Source organism: Crocodylus siamensis, chromosome 4 (genome assembly GCF_052110815.1).
Source record: "Crocodylus siamensis isolate JL-2025a chromosome 4, ASM5211081v1, whole genome shotgun sequence".
NCBI classification, from domain to species: Eukaryota; Metazoa; Chordata; order Crocodylia; family Crocodylidae; genus Crocodylus; species Crocodylus siamensis.
In genome coordinates, this window is record NC_143398.1 from 218,648,349 (window position 1) to 218,671,870 (window position 23,522).

The 23,522-nt window shown below is 39.8% G+C and overlaps 2 protein-coding genes across 10 annotated transcripts in view; one reads left to right on the forward strand and one right to left on the reverse strand.

The window, feature by feature from the left end:
* Positions 1–3,162, forward strand: part of PRPF40A (pre-mRNA processing factor 40A) — a 44,683-nt gene extending 41,521 nt beyond the window's left edge. For all 4 annotated transcript variants that reach the window (XM_090045706.1, XM_090045708.1, XM_090045707.1 and 1 more), the window contains one exon: positions 1,851–3,162. In XM_090045706.1, coding sequence (XP_089901832.1) covers positions 1,851–1,943 — 93 coding nt within the window. In that variant the 3' untranslated portion in view covers positions 1,944–3,162. The remainder of the gene's footprint in view (positions 1–1,850) is intronic.
* A 4,899-nt stretch (positions 3,163–8,061) lies between these two features.
* Positions 8,062–23,522, reverse strand: part of FMNL2 (formin like 2) — a 284,119-nt gene continuing 268,658 nt past the window's right edge. The window contains exons 19-28 of one of the 6 annotated variants that reach the window (XR_016442094.1): positions 23,035–23,103; positions 22,785–22,865; positions 21,764–21,893; positions 19,087–19,250; positions 17,825–17,926; positions 17,261–17,359; positions 15,767–15,890; positions 11,587–12,562; positions 11,164–11,430; positions 8,062–10,229 (exon numbers count right to left, since the gene is read on the reverse strand). Coding sequence is in view for 4 of the 6 variants with exons in the window: in XM_090045712.1 (XP_089901838.1) it covers positions 10,120–10,229; positions 15,767–15,890; positions 17,261–17,359; positions 17,825–17,926; positions 19,087–19,250; positions 21,764–21,893; positions 22,785–22,865; positions 23,035–23,103 (879 nt within the window). In the remaining 2 variants the exon portion in view is untranslated. Of the gene's footprint in view, positions 10,230–11,163; positions 12,563–14,063; positions 14,192–15,766; positions 15,891–17,260; positions 17,360–17,824; positions 17,927–19,086; positions 19,251–21,763; positions 21,894–22,784; positions 22,866–23,034; positions 23,104–23,522 lie in introns of all 6 variants that reach the window. The other 5 variants (XR_016442093.1, XM_090045714.1, XM_090045715.1 and 2 more) reach the window with 5 other exon arrangements.

Here is a 23,522-nt window from a genome sequence, read left to right on the forward strand (position 1 = left end):
GTAAGTCCTGCTGCAAGCAGCCCAGGCTCTATGGCAACCAGCAGCTGCCCAGAGCCCAGGCTGGCTGTGGTAGGCAGTCAAGAGGCTGCAAACAGCTGCACTGGCGTCTGGAGGCCTGACTGGGCTCTGCAGCAGTGGTGGTTGCACACACACCTTGAGGTGTATGGCCAGGAAGAGGCCAGAGGCAGCACAGCCCTTGCCCACTGTGTGCCCCTAGATGTGCTTATACCTACCATAAGGCTGGTGCTGGGGCTCCAGGTTCCGGTGCAGCTGTGGCAGGCAGCTGGGAGGCTGCGAACAGCTGCACCAGGCTCCAGCTGGGCTGTGTAGTGGCAGTAGTTGCACACGTCTCAGGGCAGACTGGAAGAGGGACGGGGGTTGTACTGCCGCAGGCCCTTTCCCAGTCAGAGCTCAGTGCAGCTGTTTGCATAGCTGGCAGAAAGGTGGCTGCTCGATGGCGGTGGTAGGTGCTTATGTCTCTCAAGGTGCCTGGCAGAGGTCAGGTGTGGAAAATGGCTTGAACATCAGAGCTTGTAGAGCAGCCTGTTCCTTTGTAGGGCACCTGTAGGAGGACTCTTGAGTGCTTCTAGCACAGGGATCAGTGACCCCCACTGATTCCGACATAGACATAGCTTTAAAAGTTTTTTTTTTTTTTTTTTTTTTTTTTTTTTTTTTTACATACCTCAAGGCACCAGTGTGACTTGTGAACACTGCAATGCTGGGGTGCATGGAGCATCCCACAGGAGTGAAAGGGGCCCTCCACATGCTCGGTGGTGCACCTGGAAGTGGTGGATCAGAAGTATGTCCAGTCCACTTCCATCTGCTGGGGAGCACACTGGGAGTGCCCCCTGGCTCAGTGATTGGCCATGGGGGGAGGGACCCTGGGTGCCCCCCCAGACTCAGGAGGCACCGTTCACTGAGCTGGGGCTATGGCGGTGGCCTCCAGCGTGCTCCCAGGCAGACCCAGAAGTGGACCAGAAGCACTTCTGGGTCTGCTACCAAGAGTGGGGGGGCTCCCCAGCATGCTTCTGTGAGATGCTCCATGTGCCCCCACATCACAGCATTCATGAGCCACCTGGTACCTTGAGGTATGTAGAAGAAACATTTAAAGCTGTGTCTATCTCGAAATCTCTCCAGAGGGTTCCAGTTGGATTCAGAGAGATTAAAGGGTCCTCTGATTCAGTTCTGAGATTCAGCCATCGAATCAGCCTAAATCTATGCCAAAAATCAGGGACTGAAGCTTCACACAGCGCTAGTGTACATCTCATGCACGCTGTGCTCCGTATAGATGTAATGTAGTCACTGTTAGCATGGTACTTGGTTTATGGCATGCCAATAAACGTGCTTGAAGAGCTTTTTGCACCGTGATGCCAGCTCACCACAAAGTGGTTACATTACATCCTTCTGGGTTGTAGCGTGCATGGTAGAGCCAGGCATATTGTGCTTCACGCCAGTGCTCCCTAGCTTGGTTCTTTGGTGTACACGTGCTTTAGGACACTCGAAACACCAGTTGTCCAAGTAGACAACATTCCACAGTGACATTTTCTTTACTGGTCTAGGGATGGAAAGTTTGTGATAGATAGACAAGGATGTATGTCTACTGAGAAAAATTACAGGTAATTGTGGCTATTTTACAGAGTGAGGCTTGTACAATTCCTAGATCCTCGAGTGTGTCTTTATTTTCTTTACGTGTAAACTCCTTTAAATGTGTTTATACTCCCTTTAATTTTCTCGCCCTGTTTTGTAATGAAGATCCAAAACCAGTAATGAAATATTCAATACCTCCTGTGGGTGAGTTGTATGTTTTATAAATGAAGTGTTCTTGCCATAATCAGTGCACTTCCTTGCAGGGTAACTGGGATACTTCCGGCAGTGAACTGAGTGAAGGGGAATTGGAAAAACAGAGAAGGACCCTTTTGGAACAACTGGATGAAGATCAATGAGAGAATTATTTATACCAAATATGTTTACAGTATGACTTAATAAAATAAACCAATGTCTAATTCAGGATATGGGTTCTAATATGCTGGATATGAGTTCCATTGTTAAAATAACAGTGGGTTTAAATTTTACTGCATCAAGAAATACATTCAAGTACCACTCTGGCAGGCCTGGCATCAAATCAAAAAAGAAAAGGAAATTCAGAGTTAAAGCTGAAATTCTGTTCTTAATTGGCTGGATAAGCACATATCCTTTTTACATCATGAAACTATTTGCAGGGTTTAATGTGATTAATGGAAGACATTTCACTTTGGACTCTGGGTTCTACTTACAATGGCCAGGGGAAGTACTGGCACCTTTCTAGCAAAATCACATCCTAAACACAGTTCTTCCTAGAAAGGTACTAAACCTAGTTCTTCTGGCCAGTGTGGGTGAGCTAAATTCTCCTTTTTAGAAAAAGAGATCCGTAATATAGTTTCTTGTGGTTCAACTTGCTTTGTGGGTTTGTTCTTATTTTTTGAAGGGTGGGGGGCTGGCTAGAAAGGGGAGGGGAATAATGAATCCATTTCTTAACTTACAGTACAAAAAAGAATCCACAATTGAAGCTGCTGTTTGGGTATCACATGGCTGGCCAGACTGATGGTTTTGATAATTTGTATTAAACAGAAAATCTGACTTCCTGGCTGAGACATTCTACATCAAGTTCATCTCGGAGTGAATTTTTATGGTAATGTTTTAAACCCCTGCAAAAAGGTGCTTATGATGGAAATGTGATAGGTAGGCCCTTCATTACAGTGGCACTAGAGGACACTGCTGTAATATAGCCATCATTTGTATTGAAGTAATACCTGATAAATGGCTAAGGGCATTATTTCAGCATTTATTGTCATGTTAAGGAAATTTAACAGAAATCAAATTGTAAATTTATTTCGATATGTTGCCTTAATCTGCTGAAGAATGTACCACCAAATTTTTAGTAGTAGTTGCAATACTCATGTCTAGAAAATCAGTGTCGATCTTTTTCTTTTTAAAAAAAAAAAAAATGTCCTGACTTTACCTTTTTTTTTTTTCTTTTTTTTTTTTAATAACCTCTGTTTGGAGGAAAATTCCATCATCCCTCTTCAGTGACATATTAACTACCGTGGTACACATTCTGAAACCTTTCTGATTTGAATATTTTTGTACATTTTTATCGATTATTAAACCTTGTCTTCAAGCGTGTACTAGTATTTATTTCTAGTATTAAATACTCTGTACAGCTCTGATTTAAAAAAAAAAAAATCAGTATCATCTGATTGATGAGCAACACGTTGCCTCAATATTTTGAAGACTATATCTACAGTTCAGCTTCTTCAATGTACATGAATCCCTTTCCCTAATGCATCTGGCTGATTGTACCAGTATGTATTACCAGCATTATATATAGTTGGGTTACTAGTATACCCAACAGCCCCAGTTGTTTGAGCTGTATCCTTATAACTTCTGCATTCACACAGCATATTTTATCAATAGGTTGGTTAAGTGAATTCCTAAGGTTATGTAGAAACTTTTCATTTGAAAGAAAATCTCCGTGTTACAAATGTGTTCTGCTCTGTTATTAAGGAAGAAACTACTGCATTATTTTTAAAGATGATCTACTACACATATGGGTCAGTAGATGGAGCACTCCTCATGTTTTTGCCATCCAGCATAAGCTTAAGTCACTGGTCACTATGTAACACATTACTAATCACTCATTACTAAAGAAATACTTCACCTGAGTTGTGGCCAGCCTAAGAATCCTAAGAAATTGCCTTTCGTATACAGTGAACTGTCATGTTAATAGCCAGGAAGTTGCAAATGAGCTAAAATATTGGCAATGGGACTGTCCTTTATTTCTTCACCCTACCCAGCAACTGTCCCAAGCATGGAAAGTTGTGGGATAGTTGGTCAGTATCAGAAATTGCTGTTCCCAGGACTATGGCTATATTAAATCAGTCTAGATTTAATATATATATATATATATACATATATACATATCTATATATATATTTTGCTAACCTTGTAAAATTCACTTTCTTGTGCTTTATATTTTAAAAAGCAAACAGATATTGTAACAAGTAGTTATTCTCTAGTTAAAAACGAACAGAATTTGGGGTTATAGTACTTAAGTAGTTAATCATGTATAATATTTGGTTTTACATTGATGTAGATCTGGGCAAGTGTTAAATACTAAATTTAGTTCAGAAATTTTGAAAGGCCAATGGTTTTGAAAACACAGTTAGAATTTATGTAAAATATTTTGTTATTGCCTTGCATAACTTACATGAAGAAACATGTTTCTAAGTAAATATTACTTTTAAAAGGTTTGTCTTTATTTTTCCATTAAAAATAAAAATCTGTAAATGTAAATTATTCTAATGTAATGTTTTTTATTTCTCAATCAGATCTTGCAGTCTTAACCTTTTAAATCACTTTTTGGCAAGACAACCTATTTTCTGTTAACAGAAAATATTTTTCCTGTCCTCCTCTCTCCTCCTTGCCCCACTTGTCCAGGCATTGGGTTAGGCTGGCCATCCTTGTACAATGGTCCAGCAAAACATAATCCTTTGTCATTCTAAACAGCAACAACCCTCTTCAGAGCCTCTGCCACCCTCCTCCCAGAAGGCATCGCAATCTCTTGGTTTTTAAAGTTAACTTTGCCTTGAAATTACAGGGAGAATTGGCTAGATGAGTGGAAACTTTAACAAACCTGTAAATGCAGATTGCTAACACTTTTCAAAAATCAGCATTTTTCAGCATTTTTTTACTTTGTTTTGCACACAACTGAAGTTAAAATGCCTGTTTTACTTCACTCCCAAGCAATTGCTGTTATGCTGTGGTTCTTGGATTACAGGTTTTTTGAATCCACAATTTCATTGATTTACATTTTGAGTCTTTAAAAAAAAATACGAATTTTAGCTACAAGAGCTTTTATTTTTTTTAATTGATCCTCCATGTTTTGTGAATTAGTAGTTACCATTTATCTTCTTATATTTTGTGGCATGTTGTTCTCCACCTTATAAGACACTTTGACATGTTCTTTTGATTTTAACATTATATCTTGCAGATGTATTGAAAGAAATTCTGCTTGAACAATGTTATTTTTTTTAATTCATTTCTCATCATAGATTTTGTCTGCCCCTACTTTAAAACCACCATTGTAATGGGGAAAAGAGGTAAAAGAAAAGAACAAACTTTGATAGGAATTTTTTTAATTTAAGAGTTATAATTACTTTTCTTTGATTCGGATATTAATGTAGTCTGTCCACAGGATTACTGCCAAGGAAGCTGGAACCTGGTAAAGACAAACCTTTATGCTGATATAAACTTGGATTAGGCATAATGGAATTAAATGTTTACAAGAGCAAGTTATTTTTCTCATTTGCCATTAGCCTCTCATTTCGAACTATGCAGCAATGAAGACAAATGCCTTTTTTCCTTAATCAAAAAGTATTATTTTAACACTTAGACTTGAAATTTACCAAGGAATTTAGATGAGGACAATCAACAACTTGCTGAAATTTGAAAGTATACTTATCTCTGACTAAGTCAGTATTTGATTATAGAGCTGCATTTTAAAAGGAGAAATGCCTATAGAAGTTACCACATGCGAGTTTAAAAAAAAAACAAAAAACAGTTTTTTTTAAAAAGGACATAACTGGTCTTGATTTGTTGCCGTCTTACATTACCATTACTACATTACTTATACCACTTTTTTAAGGACACAAAGTATATAAAAGCTCAAATTTATATAGTTCTTAAGCTTATAATAAATCAATGGCAAAATCCATAACCCCGCAAAGAAAGCTCCTGGAAGCTTTTTTTGACTGTATTCAAATAAGTATGTACAAGTTTAAGAATAAAAGGGTACTGGTAATAAAATCCAGATGAACAAAAAAAGGTATGTACAACATATACTTGGGATATGTATAACTTCTGCATGGGTCCATGGTTCCTAGTTCCTAAGCCCTTGGTCTGCCACCGACTTCCCATGTAGTCTTGGTAAACTATTCCCCTTCCACCCCTCCCCAGTTGAATGGTTAAGCTTATCTCTGAATGCACTGATGCTTACTAGGGGCCTTGACACACGCTAGCCCAGATCACTCTGCCTGAACACGGATAGAAAGGTGCTGTCTGGATAACTCTTAGATCCTGTTCAGCAAGTCTTAGCAAAAATCTGCTCCTTGCAGAAGTGAAAGTAGTTTTGTTCCAATGTCATGTGGATCCTGTGCCGCTGCTCTCTCCTGTCCTATGTGTCCCTCCCCTGTTCCTGAGCAGCAGGGTTCTTTTAGAATTGTTAACAGTGGGATCCTAGACAAATATACCCCCTTCAGCTCCATCTAAAAAGGTTCTCCAAAAATTGGGGAAGGCCAAGTGTGTAGATAGCTGCTTGCAGTCTGTTAGACTGGACCTGTAGGAAAACGCCACTTGTACAAAAACATTGTCCCCTAAATTGACTTGGTTTTGAGGGTATGAATGAACTTGTATTTGGAGCACTTTCAAAAAGGGATATGCTACAGTCTAACAGGTGTGCACTAGCTGAGGATGATGCAAAGGAAGCAGTGTTAAAGTTGGGGGATGTGCTGATTGGGAATTATTCTGAATCATTCCTCATGACAGCTAAGTACAGATAGTCAAAAAGCCTGAGGCTGAATTGATTCAGTCTTTGCAAATTAATTTAAGCTGCAAAGACTGAATTGATAAGCCAATGAACAGGCAATCACTTGATGCAGGAAATGCAGCCACTTGGCTTCAATGGCTTAAGCAAAAAGCTGGGGGGTGGGGGATGCTAGAACACAGCTCTCTGACATATAGCCAGCATGGGCTGTGTGTTTGCTTCCTCTTGCCACCCACAAGGTCTCTGGGCTTTGCAGTCCCAAAATAACAGCAGTAGGATTGCAGGGTTGCTCATCACTTCCTGTCTCTAAGTGGCTCTGGGATTTTTAGTCCACAGATGCATCCAGCACTAAGCAAGCCAGCAGAGCAGAGCAGCTCTGTACTTGGTAAGACAAGTTTAACACCACTCCCTAGCCCCACACCCCAACAGGGGTTTGCTGGGGTGGGGAGGGGGAACTGAGCCAGCCCTCACTGTTCCAGCGGGGGGTGGGGGTAGCCTTGCTCTTGGGAGCAGGCAGCACAGCCCAGTGCAGGGCTTGAAAGCACACTGGGGACTCCAATTTAACTTGAAGCAGGAAGGGGTCTAGGACAGAAGTTTCATAAACTAGTTTGACCCAAATCAGTTAAGTCTGATACATTTGACTGGGTCTTATCTTAAGCCAGCTTTAGCACCTTTGAAGCTGGTTTATTTCAGTGAACTTCTGATCACTTGAACCGGTTTATGTGGAACTTCTGTCCCTAGCCCAAATGTACACATCCATATCTTGAGAGACAAAGTGCAAATGTTCCCAGTGGAGGGGAACAGCTATATGAAAAGAACTCTAGGACTACCACCTTTTAGGGTGCTGAAGTTTAGACACAAGCTCTTCTGTGAGTATGCTAGTGCCAGACACACAATAAACTCCTGATTCCACTGCTGCAAGAAAAGGTTTAAAAATACTGACCCATGAATGGACCCTCCTCACCTCCCTCAAATTTCTGCTCTCAAATGAAGAACTGGGTGTCTGGGCAGCTCTATCAAGAAATGGACAATGTCTACATCCTCAGAAGAGAAGATAAGGAAAGAATGAGCTAGTCCACGTTGATCCCCAATATAAATCCACTGGAGATTAAAATGGCTGCTGTTTAAGGTTTTTAAAAAATGCTGACTGGAGTTTTATGTTCCTGCTTTATAATACTGGCAGTACTGCCAGCACCCAACAGCTGGCTGCAGTGGAGGCATATTCCACTTGTGGCGCAAGTGCTGGTTGGACGGAGATGGGGGAAGACGGGACCTGCAGTGTTTCTCAGAACAAAAATTGGAATCTTGAAATGGAGACGTTCACACTGAAAAAAGTGGTAGTTTATGCCAGAAGCCTGTGCTTTATTTTTGGGAGTTGTAAGTTGCTTCATCACTCCCCCGTGATCCATTAGCGTTAACAAGCTCTGTAAAGTTCATTCACAACTCAGCATAAACCTAAGAAAGAATCATGGATTACCATGTAGTAGTGTAAATAGTTTATTTGATCATATGCCAGGAACAGACCAGAAAAGTAACATGAACTGCTTTTATAAAACACTTCTAATATTGCTAGGAAGCAGATCTATTACTAGAAAAACATTAAAGAGAACATGCCAGTATTACAGTCCTTCTGTCTGGTAACATTATTTGCTGTCAAGGATTAAGTTACAAGATCCCTTCGAGCTTACATTTTGAAAAAATGCTTTGGACTAACTTCTTGAATCACTTTGCCTACTGATTGTTTCTTGTACAGATTTGAAAACTTTTGTCACTGTCGGTGAAGAAAGGCAATCTTGGCATGTTCTCTTCAGCATGTCAAGTACACATAGCTGTAAGTGAGAACAGGTGGCAGTTTTAATGTAAAAGTTTGGTAAATAGGTAAGCGGAAGTCAATGTGGTAACTCTGAGCCCCAAACTGTTCATTTAGTTAAATATAAAAACAAAACAAAACTATAAGTTAAAATAACATTCAGATTGTATAGCACAGGCCAATGCATTTTTAAACAATATTTACAGTATTACCCAGAGGCTAAAGTGGGAATTAGAGAAGTGTAAAAACCATAAAAAACTGCACCAATTTTGTAGCAAAATATCTGTACATTTAAAAACAGATTATCATATAACTACACATTATCCGAGGAAAAGGGGACCTTCACCAGTGGTTCACATAAAGCACAACATAAAAGAAAGAAACTCAGTGGTTAAATACTATACAGTAAATTTTACAATTAACATAGTGTTGCAATGCTTCCAGGAAAGCTAAGCTATAAGCAAAATGCGTCTCCTCTGAAAGTACAAGTTTACCTTCAGTCCAGTTCTCGACTTTGGAGTAGGTCTTGTGCCCTGCCACGACAGGATCAGATAAAATTCCATTACAGCTCTAGAGTGATCTGAACCAGCAGGTACCGAGTAATGGTGCCACGCTTAATGCATACAGCTCCATTTTAAAGTTTCAACTGTAACCAACATAGCTGCAGCTACTGGAAAGTTGGAAGCTGACTCCATTTGAATACATGTGCCTTTACATTATGTGATCTGAATTCGATTGTCAAGGAAAAACCTAGTGAGGGGGTTACTGTTTTCACCAAATGATGCAAACTAGGCTTATAGATGGAATTTTAACATCTTCTCTAGTGGACACAAGATTATTTCACTGTACTAATAACTGAACAGCAATGGTCCTCAGAAATCCTAATACTGATTATTGAGATGTTAATATCTTAGTGCTAATTAATAAATACACTTATTCCAAAGCTGCCTCTATCTGAAGACCATACTGAATAAATCTTATACAACATTCTCATTTCATGTAACTTTGCAATGCATTCATATTTTCTAAGTCTCCCTCCCTCATGATGCATCCCACATTGCACACTGGCATATAAAAAGAATAGGTGTTCATTTGATATAAACCACATGTTCACCGAATGACAGGTTCTCACATCCTATTTACACTGATGCGGAATCTCTGTATGATAAAAAAGCTAGTTATGTTTGTAACTCTTTCCTTCTTACACACTGTAAGCCTTTATATATAAAAGCTGGTAAGTGCAGCTGAAGCTTAAGGTTAATTCCTTAGCAGACAGCACAGGAATGCATTTAAAAGCTTGAGTCCACAGCAGATGGCATCCAAGTAATACTTATTTACAGCCTATCAGGAAACCAAATAGGGCTATTGAAGACCAACCACTAAATTGCATGTAACAACAATAACAACAAGAGAGAGAGAGAGAATACAACATGTATTTTACATTTTGGTTAAAAATACTGAATAATGTATTGGTGTACAAAGATACCCAATCAAATCAAGTCCTATTGCTTTGATTAATTTGAGTAGGTACTTCAATTTTAGGCACTTGTTAGCTATGGTTGAGTGGAGAGCCCATTGCTTTTACGTTCCTATGCATTTTCTATGTCTGAGCCCTTTAGAAGATAATTTTGACTGTGTTCCAGGTTGTAATTAAATGGTAGCACATAGAGTTCACATGGATAAGTATCATTCAAGCACACCCTCTACTTTACACATGCAGGTCTCCAGCTCACATGGTTATTTCAGCACCATTTACAGAGCGCAAGTTCTGATCATCAAAGCGCCGTCGAACACTTCTCCTCACCGCATCGGCTCGTCGGTAGGGCTGGTTTCTAAGATCTGCAAAAAGGGAATGGCATTATCAGAAATGGGTCAACTATGTATACTTCTGTCTAGACAAAAAAAAAGTTCTGCTGGAAGCCAATCAAAGCAGCTTGTGTTGAAAGAATAGAAGGGTCTTTAAAACCCTTTGAGAACAGAATTGAGCAAATACTGATTTGTCCTTTTATTAATAAGACACTCAGAAGAAAGGTAATACTGGTGGCATTCATGTCTAAATGAATCAAGCTTGAAATACTTCCCCAACTGCCAGGTAATAACTCTTTCTAGGAAAGAGTTTGTGGAAGGCAACATCAAGAGAAAATGTTTTAGCACGACTGTTCTGGTTTTTTGGTTTTTTTTTTTTTTTTATAAATAACCACTACAATCACTGCATTTTGACTGAAAAACCATGTTTTTCCCCCCTCTCAAAAGGGCTGGAAGCTGAATAAATACACACACACAAAGCAGGATGATGATTTAAGTTTTTGCCAAAGCAAGAATGTTTTTATGTCATATATACATCTATCTTTGGTGAGATGATACATAATAGAAAAGGTAAATGCCCTGGAGTTACTGTGTTTCAAGAATTTCAAGTTCTCTTCTGTCCCATTGCTGCTAACCTGTTCTGACCTAGTGATACTTTCCACTTGGATGCAGTCACAGTGGGGGCTTCATTTCTGCATGACCAGCTCTACCTCTCTCCATTCCTGGTGAAGTCAGGATAAATTTAGCTCCCACTCTCTCCTAGTTGCCCATTATGAAAGTAAGCCTCTTGGGAATGATAAAGGGATCTAGTCAGCATGCACAGTATAAAAAATACTGAGAATTTGGAATTTGGACTACTTTTAAATATTTTTCTATAGTAGGTGGCCCAAACTTGACTGTTGAAGGAAAAATACGCAGTTATCAAGTCACTATTCTTGCTGCATGCAGATATGAACTTAAAACTTACAAATAGATGTACTGAGAATACTCTGTAAATCCTAACAGGTTGGTTTCTTCTGCCAGCAAATAAATTTCAGTTGGTCTGGGGTACCTGAAGCCTTCTCCAAATCTGAATTTGCACCCAAAAAAGTGGCTCAGAGAGCCCATTTAAGGGCAGGTCTTGTATATCCCAACTCTATACAGCAGAGGGAGAAGTTGTCATGTTCAGCTTTTGCCTGCATACTCATCTGTACAGCTTCTAGTCCATCTTCTATTAGATGACCATGCAGCTGGCCTGGGATTGGAGAGAAGCAGAACAGCCTGGACATCAAATGGAGAGTGAAGGACCAGCGAATATCTGAGACATTTGTGGAGACAGGACTCAACTGTCTTAGAAAAAACTTAGCCAAACTTCCCTCCATGGAAGAGGAGAAAAAGGAGGGCACCATACCTCAAAAACGTTAAACAATCCACTTAATGGCTCTGTCTTCTTCCACAGCTTGGAAAATGCAATGAAGCACCTGTCACCTATCTTCCATCTAGATCTCTTTTTTCCAAGTTCTACACTGGCTGACTGGGTTGCTGAAATAGTGCCCTCTTCTTTGCTGACAATTCAAGAAGGGCTCTGTCACAGAGGAGATGGTGTTTCTCCCCTCCCCAAACAGTAATGATGAGAGAAGTTTAGAAATCCACTATACTGATGAAGAGAGAAGTAACTGGGGGAGAGAGAAATACCCAACTCACTCAGAAGAACTTCAAACCTGTAACCCATTTATTTTTTCCCATATTTGCTGAAGCCACACAAGTGGGTTACCATGCCCCTAAATTTTAGTAACACTGGTGTTTGCAGGCCCTAGGAGGAAATGAAGAGATTAAAAATCAGAAGCAGAGATGTACAGGGATGTCATTTATTGTATGTGAGGTGCCTTCCCTGAGGAGCTCTGCAGCTCTTACCTCCCCATGGCCTTTATGTCACAGGTAGAAATAGAGTACCCAGGGAAACTACAGTGGCCCAAGGGACAGTCAGCAGACATGGCTTCTTGGACTCCCTGCAAAGTCACACCTCTAATTCTGAACAAAAACGTTATAAATTAGGTTGGAGAGGATCCTGCACTTAGACATCTGACAGCAGAAATGTCTTTCACCCTCACCCACACTATAAAACAGCAATGTGAAAGCAGAGATAGATGTCTGTAAGACACAGGCACATTCCCAGATTACAAGTGTAGCTCATGGTTTTTTACTTTCACCAGTATTACATTTAGCCACATTTAATCAGCAATTTGTCTGGCATACAGAGAGAGGAGGAAGCTAAGTAAAAAGTGATGCTTGCCAGCTCTGTGTATCCTCCACCACCGGTGTGCTAGAAGAAATCCTTACCCTCGAGTGAACATTTGGAAATTTAGTGATATTATTCTTCTTTAGGGCTAAACAGAAAAGAAAACAAAAACACAAAAATGATGGTTAAGTAAAAAATGGGATGGAAAATGAAGAGCAACTCAACTCAGCGTTCAAAACTCCCAGGCATGTTAGCCAATAGAGCAAGAAAAGAGGGTAAGGCCAAGGCTATGAAAGGAGGTTAGAAACAGGAAGGAAGGACAAGATGGCCACCCTGGTCTCTTTGCTAACAAAATTCCAAGCTGCTTTGAAGATTGGCTCCAGGAAGATAATACAGCAATTAACTTGAAAGAGCAAAAACTATTGCGCGGATTATAGTTTGCAATCTTATTAAGAAGCTCTCAGATATACATACTGCAAAAGTAGGAAATGAAACACAGTTGTCTTTACAAGTTACTGATTTCTTAATCCACGACAACAGTGTTAAGATGCATGCTGTGTTAAATACACACTTTCACACCTTGTGGTGCAAGCTGTAAGAAAAAGACTATCCAGTTCCATGCCAAGATTTTCATCAGGAAGTGCTTGCTACAGAGACTTGGGAACAAAGTTCAATGTTTCCTTTAATTTCCCTATCCACATTCAAGTGTCTGTCCATAAAATGTATTTGGAGTTGGTTCTGACCAAACAGGAATCAGACTGTGAATCTGGCTCTCAGTGAACTATATGATCCAATGAATTTTAGGACTTTCTGCTATATGGCATTGCCATTACTAGGGCCTGAACCCAAAGCCTACATCCAGTGTTCCACAATACTCGTCAAATGGCCACTGAAGGCACATGTACCATGGACACACAAATGACTATTGTTTGCTTGTTAATTTCCAATCGTGTTAAATCCAGCTGGCATGGAACTGAAAAACAAAAGTGAGTGTGACAGAATGAAAGAAGATTTAGTGTTCAGTTTGTTTCTTATCTTACATGCAGACATATACATGCAAGCATTGGTTAAAAATGGCTGAAAAAATAAAATAAAATTAATGCTCCTCCCAGAAGCACAGGTAACTTTCAAGCCAGGAAGCAAAACCCAGAGAAGTCCCAGTCAGCTCACGTACACTGTAATTCTGCTCCCAGGTAGCAATCTTAGGTATTGCAAACATACAACATAAACTGCTGCACAAAGCAGGAAATTTTGAGAGCCCAGAAAAGATAACATAGAAAAACCAAGTGAACAGTCACTTTTAAGACTTCATTTGACCCAATGAGTCTCTCATAAACTGCATGGATCTGTACTGCAATAAAGCTGCCAGCAATATTTTGCTCTGGCAGCAGGCTGTGACTTCCACCACTTGCTGTTCTATGGCATTTGTCAAGCTGATAATAGTGCCTCTGAGATAGGAGATCACACGTGCCATGCACAGAATTGATGAGAGGAAATAAAAGGTTACTGCAAGACAAGAACATGCAATGAGATGACGACATAAAATACAACTCCAAGTGGACAGCAGACAATATGACTATCCATTCAACATTCATGTGGCCCTGGCTGAGATCCATACAAACGGAGAAATGTCAAAAACCTACAGCAACCTTTTTTAAGAGCATCAGATGTGAAAGAGTAATAGTTTAGTAATGGAATTCCTCAGTGAGAACAGGTTCGCAGAAAAACCGAGAGCCACGCTTGGCGGTTCGAGCAGTAAAGGGCACTGTCTTCAGCACTGCATGGAAAATAATAGCCAAACAAGACAAACAGAACACAGTAAGAAGCAAAGATCTATTGCATTAGTACAATGTTAGTGCTTTGTTAAAGACATCCTGGGATGGTTTTACATGTTCTGATCAGTTATTTAATTGCAATAGCATTTGCTAGGCTGGGTTTCTGTGGGAACAAAGAAATTTCAAGCAGGCTCCAAATAAAAGATGTTCACATTTCACAGCTGTCATTGGCTTTTAAAGTTCAGTGCTACAATCTAATTCAGAGAGGAGTGTCCCACATGATGGTGGCTTACGAATCATTCGAGTTAGCATATTCCAGACCTGGAACATTTTTTCTGGCTCTAAGAGGCACCATCAATTTAAAACAATACTTGGATCTGGTAATGGTTAGTGCATCGGACATTCCTCCGAGCATATTTAAAACTTGTTTTTGGTTGGCAAAGCACAGTTTGTAACAGAAGAATACAGCAGTGCAACTCAGGGAGTTCTAGAGCCTTTGATAATTTTTAACTCTGTTGAAATTGACTAAATATGATATTGCGGGTCTTTACTAGAAGGACACAGACAGCGCCTCAGCAAGTCTTGGTTTGAAAACTGCAGGAAAGTTACAGCTCTGCAGCTTGCCAGGAGAGAAAAGCCTTAAATTTCTTTCATTCTTCAAGTGCTAAAACTGCTTTCTTCTCTCAAGAAAAAAAAAAAAATCATAAAAACCAGCAAAATAAATCCTGGCCAAATACCTTCTTTTCTTTGGTTCAGTGCAATAGAAAAAGTGTTCTCTAAAACCATCAGATTGTTATCATTCTGTCCCTTCCACTCCAAGTGTACAGAATAAACTCAACTATCAGAACAGCTATATATATTAACAGGATGCTCTTGAACACAAGATAATTTAGAAGACATCTTTTTCTTTTAATCACAGAAGCCTTTTTGCATGCAGTGTTCTGATCACCTCTGGCTATATGCTATACTCCCCACAACCCAGTGTTTGTGGCAAGTACAAAGTTTTAGTCTGCCCAAACTAGAAAGAAGTAAAACCATAGCAATTCAAGATTATAAATCATTCAGGTCCGACCAAATGATTTGTCCTCGGCTGTGCGTTAGCACAAGGCAGTTACGGTTAGTACTTCTGAATGAAAAAGCAAGCGCTTAAATAACATTAAACATCAGTCACTTGGTTTGCGGGATAAAGATTTGCAATGAAAGATTTGTATGGCATGCATATATGGGGAGAATGTCTATCTGGATCAGACTGATTTTTTCTATAGCTTATCACAAGCTCTAAGTGTGTCATGACAACATGCTGAACCTAAAACTTGAGACAAAGTTCACCTGTCTGAGACCTAGGCCTATGGAAAATGCACAGGGCACTGCAACCAGCTAAATCTGGTTACTAGGTTTTGTTACACACTACTAAGAAGAGTGAGTTCATTCACATCATTAGAACCAGCTTTCTAAGGTACATGTAAACCATACCTGTTTGTAAAGCTTTACAATAGTTAAGATGAAATCTACATGCAGCCATATTATGATGGCGCTTGTGAAACAGCCACTCAGCCTTCTAGACAAAATTCCTTTACCTGTTATAATATCTTCGATGGCACCATCCTTCCCCTCATACACGTGCCTATTATCTTTGACTTGCCGTCGTCTTAGCTCTGCAATTAGCTCTTGCTGCTGTCTTTTTGTTTTATGGGAAGGAGACTGAAAGAAAATGGGAACAAAGTTCAGTGAAGAGTGATACCCAGTAGCATCCAGTTGCCAAGTTCCCCTTTTCTGGAGCGTTCAAAAAGTCAAATTCAAGTTTGTGTGTTTTACAAACATTACCTGCTTAAGAACTAATCCAAATTTTACAGATCAAAGAAATTAGAGAAGGGATCATTTGTCTCTGCTTGCAAAGGAGGAAGGTCAAAGTTTGCAAGTGTTCTTTAAGCTACCAGTCCTATTGCTGTCCCCTGCTTAATTTTCCTCCCTCATTTATTTAATTGCATTTTTTAAAATCTGTAATGTATTGCTGAAGTGACATAATGGGCATGCTCCTTTTGAACCAGAAAGGGAGTGTAGAACTAGAGTGAAGCATACTTCCCAGCTCGAACTAAATACCCACTGGCAAATGCTACCAAAAGCACCCACTGACAAACTGGCTGTTAGGACTACAGCTGGTTCTCCTTGCCAAATGTAAAGACCCAGCTCCTTGATTGCATGCTGGGAGAAAGCTCGCTATAAAATGGAAACCCTGGCCGGGACAATTACAATATTATTGAGATAGGTTTTGGAATAGGAAAAAGGGGAGGAAAGCTTTTACATGTTAGCTTATACGTAGACGGGTCAAGAGAAATTCAACATATAGACAAAAAAGAGACCTTAGATGTTAAAGCTAAGGAATAAAGCTGCTGCAGGGCTAAATGATGAAATACTTTCTTTCCCATCTAATCTGTGCTCTGCAACTTGTACAGCAGATAAGGCAGAATGATTCCTTTCTATTTTATTTCTAGTCTGTTCTGGGATCAGCTGACTAAGATAATAGCAGTATCTTACAAGCTTTTTTTAATAAAAATTGTGAATAGCGTATCATGATTACTAGTTGTGACATTCCCTGAGCTAAGAATTACAACTTGCTAGGAGAAGACATGTACATAAGGCCAGGCTATTTTATAGAGCAGTGATTCTCCAGAGCAGGGGTGCCTTGAGATCCTTCCTTTCAAGGGTGCTGCAGGGTGCAGTACAATGTCAACACTGTCAGGTCCAGAAGATAAACCCAGAGATTTCACATAGGAATTCACAGCGTTGAAAGTATTCTAACTGCTGTGATCTTTCTGAGTCCTTTCCAACAGAAGAATTGCTTTATTAGTCTTCTATAGTTAAAAAACAAGTGAAAACTAGGAGCTAGTATTTTCTGAGGGGTGCCTTGAATATGTCAAGGGGTGCCTTGAGTCTAAGAAGGTTGAGATCCACTGTTATAGGGCCTTTTTACCTCCATTTGCTAACAAATCCCTCTAGGGGGCAGAGAATTGTTCCTTACCTTAGAAACAAAATATTCCAGTAACATTAACACAAAGTCCTGTACATCATACCTTTTGGTCCTGTTGCTCCATCAATGCTTCTTGCTCCAGAAGTTTTTCCATTAAAGCCTGTTCTTGCTTTTTTCTCAGCTCATTCTCCTCTTCTGCTTGCTGTTCATCGTAAGGACCAAAAATTCCATGTTTTAGCAACAAACTACTACACACGAATAACCTCCTCTTATCACAAAAATTAGTTAAAAATTTAGGAATTCATGCTCAAGTTATGTGCATTAAAGCAGAGAAAGAGTACTGTGTAGGCATTTAGCAAGCTCTAATATTAAAGGTGTATACACCTTTGCCAAGACCTCTCGGAGAAATATGGGTTCCGAAGTTTGGTTCAGTGTCCTAGACAGTCTTAAGAAAATGGCTGTTTGTTTTGTAAAATCCTAACACAACTACATGCTCTATGCTGGTTTTATTGTTTCACAACCCTGCTGTGCTGTGCTCTTTCATGGGTCACACTGTTTTCTCATTTTGTACCTTTCCACTGAAGCTGGGGGAGTGATAAAGTGTTCTGTAAGCCACCAGCTCTCCCTGTCATAGTCAAATCAGAGAAGTAAACTTATTTCTGCTTACCTTGTAGGCTTTTACAAATCGGACAAAGACTGGAAAGAAGACTGATGGGGGGGTTGTCTTGGGATTCTCCCCAAAATATTTCACAGCATCATCGAAGGCATCCTGTAAGAAGCACATTTTTACTGAGCTCTATGGATTCCAAAATGAACTCACTGCCCATGTAGGTCGTAAGGGGGACACTGTCAGCCTCTCTTCCTCTGCATGGAATCTGTTCCTGCCTGCATTTTTGTATCTGCAAAACTAAGTGTGGATGCAAATATGACAGATCACCACACTCTTTCCAGGCTGCTTTGCCTACACAGGCATGTGTTTGGCAAAAGCACTCATATTTGCACCTCTAATTCATAAGTTTGTGAGTCATATTTGTCTGCAAAGGGGAGACTGTTTTGGGATGTGTACCTCAATGAGTTTGAAAGGTCTGTCTGAGAAGAGGGACCTGGGTATAATCAAAGTGTGTGGAGAAGAGTGACAAAGTGATCAGTATCCTGGAGGGATGTATTTCTAGGGAATTAAATAATACAAGTCAATATTCAGAGCGTGGTGACTGGATGATTCCAGGGGTAGACAGTTGGTGGAACCAGGTCTGAGAGATAATATAGAAAAGTTCTTAACAGCATGATGTGAGAGGCTGTGGAATCTTCTCCCAAGAGTATTGTGAGCCCCTCATTTTGAAAGTTCAAAAGAAGACTATACAATGCAAGAAAATATGCTATCCATCTGGCATAGGCAGTGAGACAGAACAGGTTTTTCCCATCTCCAATTTTAATGGTTCAGTGATACTACAGAGTTTTGTTTTGATCTGCTAATTTGTTGGTCAAACTAATTTTACTCCTGTTTTTTTCACTTGAATAACAACATTCTGGCTAATCTTTTGGGATCTCCAAAATAATGGCAGCAGTGCAGTTTAGATCAGTAGTGAACAGAACACAGATTTGCTGTGGGAGGGTGGGGGCAAGATACGACAAATCTTAGACTGGGTTCCACTACTTTTAAACTAGTCTGTGTGCAGAATTTCAGTTCTGTTATGGATATAGATAGGTTTCCGATCACTGATACCAGTAAAAGTGGTAGTGGCTATACCTGGCCTTAGTGGATGAACCATAAACACCCCCAGAAACTAATCAAGAACTCTGCTGATCCTGAACCTCTTCCACTGCTTGCTGAAAATTAAATCACATTGAACAAAGAGAAATACCTCTGATTCAGCTTCTTCCTGCTTGGTCTCTAAATCACTTTGGCAAGAATTGTGATTAAAAAAATACCTGTGCTATTTTTGCATCATCTTGTAGTTTCTTTAGTTTTCCTTCATTGTTTTGAATAAACTCCTTCAGCATAGTATTGTGGTCATGCATAGTGTATTCTCGCTTGGTCAGTTCCAGGCCTCTCTGGAGCTCCTTTACATCCAGCAGGACATTTTCAAGTGACACTAAGATGCAAACAAAAATGCTAACTTACCAGTGCAGTAAGAGTACCAACAATCTGTTACATGCTAGGCATGTTTACACATGCTTTTAGATGCCTCTAAAATTAATGTGCATGAGCCTAAGGTGATTTAGGCACGCGTCCATGGGTGCACATTCTAATCTGTATTAACACAGGTGTACAGACCGACTTGGGACTAATGTTAGTCCCAAGTCAATGGACACACACCATGTTAGTTCACATTAGTGCGTCTACAAATTTGCTAATGCAATTTAACCGGTCACGTATAAATCTAGTACCTGCTTTACGCAGGTATCAAATTTCTTCTCAAATAGCCTATGATTGCCATTTTTAAATTGCATTAAGGGTGCGCATGTGTAGACACGGGCCCTAAATGTGCCTTAAAATTGGGCACATTAAATGCACATGTGGAGACATGCCTGCTTACACTCTAACTTCCAAATGAGAAGGTCGGTAAGAATCAGGCCACAGAACAGGTTTGCACACATGGTAACTATTCATAAATATTAAGTAACATGGAACCTGCACAAAATTCTTCATCAACATCATCATGCATCTTAGACACAAAATGCACAAATGTGCTGCTGCAGTGATGGTTTGTAATCAATGTCTGACAGTCAGAAATTCTTGTCTAGGGCTGTCTCATCTGTAGTGCTTGATAAGTACACAACACATAATGTAACCACCAATGCAGTTGAAGAATGCAGCTTCCTTGAGTCTACTAAGGGCTAAAGAGGGCTCTAGCTTACAAATGAAGGTCTTACCATAAGTGTAAGTAACTGAGAAAAATCAGTTATTTAAAAACTGACATCATGAAAGTTCATTTTTTTTAAAGTTTTTTTTTCTGAATTACTGAAATAGACACTCATAGTTACAGCTTCCTTAAACACATTCATTATTTACAGTGTATCAAACTCAGACTGGTGCAAGCACAATCAACCTGAAAATGTGAAGGAATATTTGCAAAATTGATTACAGGGTTCCCTTCCTTTATGCTGTACATGCATTCCTGGAAAATGGCGAATAACTCAAATTCGCATAAAGGGAACTCATTTTACAATTTAACAAATAGGGATATGTTCCAAGACCTTGACTGTACTGACCCCCAGACCCATTTCTACCACTTTTACAAGACAATTTCAGTACTCACCAACAGTAGACAGTACACACAAGCACAGGGTGGTGGTGAATGTTTAGTTGGTATGAAGAGAGGGTGGTGAAGGCTTCATTGATGGACCAGGGAAAGGGGGAGGAGATAAGCTAGCAGGACGCTTAGAAGCCATAAAGGGATGGCAATCACAGAAACACACATCACAGACAAGTGCGGAGCACAGATCCACACAGAAACCTATATTTTGGTGTGTATCACCCTGCACCGCACAAAGTAGCTGACTTGCAGGCTTCCACCACGCCGATCGCATAAGAGTGAATTTACCTCGCATATAACAAATTTTTGGTATAAAAAGGGTCATTGCATAAGAACAAACTCGCACATACAGAACCCGCATAAAGCGAGGGAAACCTGTATGCTATATTCATCAACTCTATTTCTGATGCCAATCCTGTGACAGCTATTCAAATAAAAGGGAAGGATGCAAAATAAATATTGTCCACCAAAGATATGTTTTATATCTTTTAAGACCAGGCCAAAGAGATGTTTAACAATTTCAAGTGCAGCATTTATATGGATTGTATTTTTTTTTTTTAACACAAAAGTGGTCTAGCAACTAAGAACCGCAAAAGTCTGATCAATAATCACTGATTTAGAAATAGTTATTATACAAAGAGTCTTTATCTGGTGCCACTCTCTTCATTTTCTTCCATTCATCTGCAAGCACCTCTAACTTGTAATCCTTACAAAATGGTGTCTAATGACATTTCTCAGTCCTTAATAGCTGTCTCTTTTTTGTGATGGCAAACCTCAAGGACTCGATGAAAGCATGAGACACCATTGTGGAGAGCTAACACACACTTACTAGATGTGCCTGTAATACTGATACTGATTTCCATCTGTAGTCTTTTAACTATGTACCTATTCTAATTTAAACTGTCACTGAGTCTGTCCATTTGGTCTAGTGTATTTTTTTTTTATTAGAAGATTCAACTTCCACTGCAAACTACTTGGACGATAAGCTCTTTGCGGCAAAGCTAGCCTTTGTGCTCTGTGTCTGTACAGTGCCTAACACACTGGAGTCCTGGCCCATGGCAGGGGCACACAGAAGGTATGACAAAACAAAAAGAAAATAAACATCATTTATTAGAAGAGTTGTTTTTGGTGTGTTTGTTCATTTTTTGCAGGAATCTAGCCACACATTCCTATTTATCCAACCTTCTTCTGGTACCAGCTACTATGCATCTTAAAGAGTAGCTTTATCACAAGGCTAATTTCCATACAAAATAAACTGCTTATCTTTCTTTAGATGGTTCCTGAAATAGAATGGCAATAGATGGCAGAACCCAGTTCATGTTCCCCTATTAGTATGTTGGTTACAGTACCTGCAGCTGCTTTCTCCACGTAATGAAGTTCATTGTAAAAGAGGGATACATGTTGATACTTCTCTTTCACAACGTTGGATATATAGTGCAACAATGTTTGTTTTCTGTCTGTTGACTTTGTTTCTAATAGCTGGAAGCAAAAGTAGTGTTGGATTAAGATGTAATAAGGGCCAAATCATAAATCAGTAGTTGACTGAATCGATACTGAGCTATCTTTCTCCCATTGTTTTAAAAGCTGACTAGAATTGCCTATAGTTCTCTGGAAAGATGAGAGACTAGCTGAAGTCAGACTATTGCATGCTGTGTGATTTTTTCCACTAGCTCTAGCCATGCACACTCATCTTGACCTGTTGTCACAGTCTTAAGCATCTGTTAAGCAGCACAATAATTGTCTCAACTGTGAGCTGGAGTTTTGATGAGCCTGCTAGGCTTTAGCAGCCCAAGGGTATGGTGCTCAAAACAGGTGAGGAATCATGTCATGAGGTCTTCAGCACTCCTCATGGGTCTGGAAATGTGGTGGTGGGGAGTGGTGGCAAATAATGCTGCCTTGACTTCTCTGCTGCCAGATTTCCAAGCCTTGAAGGTCAGATGGTATGACCCTGTGCACAGGGCCAGGGCCACAGGAATGATCTGCCATGAGGGTCTAGGGCTGTGGGCCTAATCTGGTCCTACACCAGTTTGGGCTCTGACTTCATGTGCCAGATCAGGCCCTTGGGGGCAAAAGACTGGTCATCACTGATCAAGGCATTCAAACGTGCATCTCCCCAACCCCTCAGGAGCTCCTGTATACTTTCCATTTTTATTCCATTTTTAGATCCCACGTACCCAGAAGGGCAGCCTAGCTGAAAGTCAGCAGTTAAGACAACAGCATGTACAGTCTATTGCAAAACTGCCACTAACACTATTGTGTGTGCTGGGTTGCAATGAAGAAAGGAGTAGTAAGCATCCTCCCACCCAAATTTAGATCTCAGGAAGGTTGCTTTGTCCTCCCCACCCCCACCCTGCCCTGCCCACTCCTTACCAAATCTAAACTCTGTAGTTTAAATCCATAAACTGCTCCTCTTTTACTGCTGTTCATGTAGTTACCAAGGGCCAAGATTATCTACCAAAGGAACAGAAAGGGTTAATATGAATATATATGCATGACACTGTTCACTTGGGAAGGTAAGTTTTGATTGTAAAAATGCAGGTACATTTCAGTACACAAGGACTGTTATTCATTAAAATACATTTACTGTTAAAGGCATTTGTTGAAATAAAATTATGCTTACCTCCAGTATTTTTTTGAGCTTTTGGGATGACTTTATTGAGACGGATGCAGCTATTATTGCATGTAGTTGCTAAAGGCAAAAAAGTATAGTTAGTACACATAACTTAGCCATAAAATCAATGTCTGAACAGTCAAATACTGGAAAACTCTGTTTTCAGGCCTGCTCAGAAATATCAAAACACAGAATTTCTCCTTCCCTCCATCTATGGATTTCAAGTTGCTCTGCACTTTAACATGGTGCAATAAACCACAAATATGACTCTACAAAGCCATGATCTTTGAGATTATGAAAAATGTACTACATTGAGTACATTCAGAGAAGCAAAAATATGAAACAATGTTTGCTTGATTTCAACTGATTAAAAAAAAATATGATTTCTATTTTAATCACCTGTGTCCCAATGTCTTTATAAATCTGAACCTACATCCATACACCCACCCATGGATTCTGCAAGCACACAGTCCTATGTACAAGTGTTGCAGGCGTAC